This window comes from Rousettus aegyptiacus, unplaced genomic scaffold (assembly GCF_014176215.1).
Source record: "Rousettus aegyptiacus isolate mRouAeg1 unplaced genomic scaffold, mRouAeg1.p scaffold_m13_p_1, whole genome shotgun sequence".
Classification (NCBI taxonomy): Eukaryota; Metazoa; Chordata; class Mammalia; order Chiroptera; family Pteropodidae; genus Rousettus; species Rousettus aegyptiacus.
In genome coordinates this window covers 90,609,405-90,615,414 of record NW_023416284.1, presented here as the reverse complement: position 1 = coordinate 90,615,414, position 6,010 = coordinate 90,609,405, and the positions used below count along the sequence as shown (strand labels likewise).

Genomic DNA, 6,010 nt, shown 5'->3' with positions numbered 1-6,010 from the left:
CTCCTTCTCCCAAGATAAAATAATCACATGAAAAGACTGCAATTACCAATGTGTCCCCCGGTCATCTGAGGAGGTGTCTTGGCAGGGGTAGTGTGTGGGTGGACTTTAAGGAATCGTTCTGAACACTGACAAGCCCTGGAACTCTAATAAGCTCAATAAGCAAAGGCAGAAAGGGGCATCAAGCACTTAATCCCAAACCGAGCTGCCAAAAATGAGCAGTTGATTAATACCCTCCCTCTCCCAAAGCGCTTTAGCTCCTTCACCCTGGAGGAAGAAAGTATCTATGCTTCATTTCCATCCTTCCCCCTCCCGCTCCCAACCAGGGCCCTGCTTATTCTGACCTATTAAAGACTCAAGTCCACTTTACCTTCCCATTCACCCCAGGCTGAGGCCATTAGCCATTACTCTGGGAACATTTTAGGCCATTGCAGGTCTCGACTCTGCACACAGTTCTCTCATACACAGTCATCTCTCTCAAAGTAAGGAAACTTGGGCCAAGGATTTGGGAGAAGGTTCTGTGACCTTGCAGAGACTCTGCAGAAAGCTGAGGAAGGGGAGACCTAACTAGATGAACCAGATATGCAGGGAACTGGAATATTGAATCCACTGGGCACCAGCTCAATTCCTCCCACAATCTAATCATTACAGTCAGTCTTGGAAGGGGAAGACTCTAGAGAATTCTCTCTCCCTCCTTCCTTTCCTTAGTCCCACCTCCCTGGTCTTGCTTGCCTCCTTGTTTCCATGACAACTCCAAGAGAGCCCAAACTGGGGGGTTTGAATGCTTGGGTGAGAGGAGAGACAAGTGGGGGTACGTCTGAAGTGCTCCCATACCTCGCCTCGGTCCCTTTAAGCTGTCCTCCCTCCCTGCTCGCCCTCCACCCCCTTCCCTCCCCCCCCCCCCCGTCTTCTCCCTATCTCTTGCGCTGCGGCTGGCTGCGCAGTCCGTGCACCCAGACTCCCAGCGCAAGCCAGGGACCCCAACTCCAGCTGCAGGGACCCTGTACCAGTAAGACCACAGGGATGTCATCGGAAAAGTCAGGTAAAAAAACCACAACAAAACCTCCCATCCTCTTTACCGTCTTCTGACTCTCCCGCCCACCCTCGGTTGCAACCCCCTCCATTATCCCTCCCTAACCGGTGATTCTGTTTCATTCCCCTTCTATCCAGCTCTCAACTACCCCCCAAACCCCCCTCCTCTTACTATATCCCTTCCTTCTCTTCTTTTCCTCCTTCCAGTTTCAGCCTCTGCCCCCTGCCAACAACGTGGGCAGTGGGTGGAGGGGGGGAGGGGGGGTGGGACTGTTGAGGTAATCAGGGAAGTACTAGAGTAAATTTGCATCAGCCAGGTACTGCAGGGATAGCATAATTGGGAGTAACAGATGGACAGATGACACTCACTGGCATGGAGACATCCAGTGGGGAAATATGAAGACATGATCAGATGGGGGTTGTCAGGAGAGTAAAATCCAGCATATCCTTCTTTATCAGTCCTAAAAGAAGTACTGAGATTCCCAGAGAGGCTAGGACAACCCCTCACCTGTGAAGGAATGGCAGAGTGGAACATGCTACCCTACATGGGTTTATACAACTGTTGAATTGAGTACATGTTAACACAGTGTTGCTTATCTACCCATGCACTCACGTAGAACTAGCTCGGGCAACCCCAAAAGCAGCCATATGCCATAGGAAATTGCGTCTGCTGATGAAAGCTGTGTGCACCTTGCTGAAAAAGAAGAAGGGAGAGGAACAGAGGAGAGTTGTGACCTCAAAACTAGATTGAAAGACATAAGTTGGGTAGGGGGAGGTACAGATAGCCCAGAAACAACCCCTCTCCTGCCCCAAGAATGAGATGGTTTCTCACCCACTTACTTCCTCTCTGTCTGTCCCATTATCTTTCTCCATCCCTGACCCTCTATGTCTCCCCCTAACCCTCTTTAACTCATCTCTGTCTGATCTCTCCCTGTACCTTCTTTTCTGCTAACTGCTGCCAGGCCTCCCAGACTCAGTCCCTCACACTTCTCCACCACCCTACAATGCCCCCCAGCCACCGGCCGAAACCCCCACCCTGCCCCCCCAGGCGGCCCCCTCCTCGCACCACCACCACCACCACCACTACCACCAGTCTGGCACTGCCACCCTCCCGCGCTTAGGAGCTGGCGGCCTGGCTTCTTCCGGGGCCACAGCGCAGCGTGGTCCCTCGTCTTCTGCCACTCTGCCTCGGCCCCCACACCACGCCCCGCCCGGCTCGGCCTCGGGGGCGCCCCCACCCGGCTGCGCTACCTTGCCCCGCATGCCACCCGACCCTTACCTGCAGGAAACTCGCTTCGAAGGCCCACTGCCACCACCTCCGCCCGCCGCCGCTGCCCCACCTCCGCCGGCTACTGCCCAGGCCCCGGGCTTCGTGGTGCCCACGCATACTGGGGCGGTAGGAACGCTGCCCCTGGGGGGATACGTGGCACCTGGCTACCCCTTACAGCTGCAGCCTTGCACTGCCTACGTGCCAGTCTACCCCGTGGGCACGGTAAGTATGAGACAACAGGAACCTGGGAGGAGGGGGGAGGGCCCAGTGGCGTAGGTCCTGGAATTGGGGACACATTGAGGACTGGTGGGATAGAGAAATGGGGCCAGGGGTGTTGGCAGGCGGGTAAGGCCTAGAGAGAGGAAAGACTAGGGGGAGGCTTGGGAATGGGGGCAGGGGTGTCTGGCAGCCAGCTAGAGTCAGTGATCATAGCCTAAGAGGGGGAACAGAGCAGATGAGAGAGAAGAAACCTGGAACTGGGTGAGTAGGGGAGGCCAGGTAAATATCTGGAGAGTAAAAAACAAGGTCCGAAGTGAGGCCAGGGCAGCAGTGATGGGGCCATACCTTGGGGAAGGGAATGTGGAGACCTCCAAAAATATATATATAGGGTTATTTACAGCAATGAAGGGAGGAGAGGGGTCTAGGTGGAATTTATGGGTGTTCTGGAAGGGTAGTGGATGATCAGGTTCTTCGAGAAGCAATGCACAAGAACTGTGCTTTAAAAACTGCTCTCCCAAATGCGGAACATTGTGGGGCTCCGAGAGGGCTGGAGTGACGTCTTCTCCCCTTCTCCTCCGACCTTTCTTCCACAGCCCTACGCAGGCGGTACCCCAGCGGGAACCGGAGTAACCCCCACGCTCCCTCCGCCGCCCCAGGGCCCGGGGCTGGCCCTACTGGAGCCGAGGCGTCCGCCGCACGACTACATGCCCATCGCGGTGCTGACCACTATCTGCTGCTTCTGGCCTACGGGCATCATCGCCATCTTCAAGGCAGTGCAGGTGTGTGTGTGAGGGGGAGGTGTTTGGGAAGGAGACTGGCTCGGTTTTTCTTATTCCCTGAGAGGGCTGGACGTTCTGAGGAGCATCTTAGTAGGAGGCTGAGGTGTGCAGCTCTCCGATCCGCTTTCCTCCATCTCTCGCCGGCAGGTGCGCACCGCCTTAGCTCGCGGAGACATGGTGTCGGCGGAGATCGCTTCGCGCGAGGCCCGGAACTTCTCCTTCATCTCCCTGGCCGTGGGCATCGCAGCCATGGTGTTGTGTACCATCCTCACGGTAGTTATCATCATTGCCGCGCAGCACCACGACAACTACTGGGATCCGTAAGGACGCCCCCGGCCCGCCCCCACCCTACTCCCCTCGACCTCCCAAGTGCGTTCTTCAATAACGCTGCGGATCCAACGGGCGCCCTGCACACTCGTTCTTGGGGCTACCGGACTTCAATACATCCTAAACTTGGCCTCCACGGAACCTCTACGGAACCTCTCGCCTTGTGGGCACCCTCCGAATCCAGTTCCTCAGGAACCCCGCCAAAGCTCACACTCCCAAGGACGCCGCTTTCCTGGATCCCAGGCAAATTCCAGGCCCCCAATCACTCCAGATCCCCATTCCCTCTAAATGCATTGCCTCCTGGGGAGATTCCCTGGTTCTCTGCTTGGCAACCTGGAGATTGATTCCCCAAAGCCCGCCTCCTCTATAGGTTCAGCCCCGGCTCTGACAAAACCCCTCCTTCAGGTCGGCAGGCTCCGCCTTCTTTATCTCCTTGAGGGGTGATTCAGTCCAGTGATTGGGTTTCTGGAGCCAGGCCCAGACTAACAGACTCCTCCCCATCTCCCCGCGCAAGGACCGAGCACCCGGGTAGCCGCGCTCCCACGCTCACTCGCGTTTTTTGTTGGTACAGTTTTGCATCTCCTACACCCGGGCCTCCGCCGATTTTCTTGCTAATCCCAGAACCTCTATTTTTGTTTTATTTTGGAATGAGATTTGGGAGGTTCCCAGTTTAGTACGCTTCACCCTGGGATGAAGATTACATCCCCGTTCTCTGTAAATACTTTCACTTCTCCCAACCCCTGGGCAGCCAGGCAGAAGGGAACCCAGGGTACCGACCTCCCAATGTCGGGAGAGAGCCGGCCTGCTCCCCGCTCCCCTAGGCAGTCCCCACTTTGTTCTAATATGTGCGTGTGTGTGGATTTCTGAAAGACAATATTAAAGAATCTAAGTGAATTTATTACCGCAGTTTCAAAGACTGCAGCTTTACAGAGACGCTGCACGTTTGGTTCCCCCTTACACCGCCCCTCACTCATTTCCCTTGGGGTGGGAGGGGAGGGAGGGGAAGAAAATGACAGACAAAAGTGGGAGGAGACAAATTTCCAGGATACCCGAGAGACACCCAAAAATGGTGGTGGTGGAGGAGGGGCTCCCTCGGATCCTACGATGGAAGATTTTGGGGTCCACCCTCAGTGGGAAATTATTTTCCCAGCACATCGCTTCCACTTCCTACCACACTGGGCTTAGAGATTTCGAATAGAAGGGTATACAAGGAGACACAGGGATCTATCTCCAGAACTTCAGGAAGTCAGAGGAAAGAAGGGGGCAGGCCTTTCTGAAGAAGTTGGTCAGAGATAGGGTGGCAGGGGCAGGGAAGAGATGCCAATTGCCAACAACTATTCCTACCTGGGGCCTGGAGGGTGGCAGTGAATTAGAGCCCTGAGTGGTGTGTTGTACTAGTATAGGGAAGGCAAAAGGAGCAGAGAGCTGTGGGAGCCTGTCTCAGTCTCCAGCTGCTGTAACAAAAATACTGTTGACAAGGTGGCTTATACAACAGAAATTTATTTCTCACATTTCTGGAGGCTGGAAGTCTGGGATCAGGGTGCTAGCACCATCAGGTGGAGGCCCTCTTCTGGGTTGCAGACTTTTCATTGTATCCTCACATGGCAGAAGAGGCTAGGGAGCTCTGTGCGATCTTTTTCATAAGAGCACAAATCCCATTTATGAGGGCTCTACCCTCATGACCTAAGCATCTGCCAAAGGCGCCACCTCCTAATACCATCACTGCACATTAGGATGTCAACATAAGAATTTTTGGGGAAACACAAACATTCAGACCACGACAGAGCTCCATGGAGGAAGTCTATAGCCTCTCAAGTTCAACTGGAGCTAGTTGCCCTCTCCTATCCTGAGATCAGACAGGAGGCCTCTTCTGCGGGGACGGGCACAAGCAGTAGACTCAGTATCTTCCATTGTACACCTACAAGACAGGGTCCTATCTTGAATTCATGCATTCATACAACATGCAGATACCATGCAGGATGCTAGCGAGATATCTGCCAAGACAGCAGATGTGAACATTGACCTTATAGAGTTAATCTAGAAGCAAAGCCATGCACCAGGATAGCAGACATGGGAGGACGATGGGGTAGGGTCTGGAAATCATGGGTTCTCCTTTGGACATTTCAGGTTGAATGTGCCTTCTTCACCAAACTTCTTGAAAAAAGAATTCACATTTGCAACCTCTACTTCCTCACCATTTTTCCCCTTAAATAGGGAGTATTGTTGCCACTGATGTGTCTGTGTCTGTACCCACTTTTCCTTAATTTTTTGAACTATGCTTCCATTCTCTACTCTACTGAAACTGCTCTCTTAAATAGTGCCCAATGACCAGAAGTTACCAGAAGCCACAACCAATGGCATTTTCACAGTACTATGCCTTCTGAAC

At 53.7% G+C, this 6,010-nt stretch overlaps 1 protein-coding gene across 1 annotated transcript; it reads left to right on the top strand.

Annotated features, from left to right (window-relative positions):
* The first annotated feature begins 895 nt into the window (after window positions 1-895).
* PRRT1 (proline rich transmembrane protein 1) lies at window positions 896-4,592 on the top strand. Its single transcript, XM_016121593.2, has 4 exons — window positions 896-1,039; window positions 1,992-2,521; window positions 3,112-3,297; window positions 3,445-4,592. The coding sequence occupies exons 1-4, from the start codon at window positions 1,021-1,023 to the stop codon at window positions 3,619-3,621; spliced, it is 912 nt and encodes a 303-aa protein (XP_015977079.2). The 5' UTR covers window positions 896-1,020; the 3' UTR covers window positions 3,622-4,592.
* The last annotated feature ends 1,418 nt before the right edge of the window (window positions 4,593-6,010 follow it).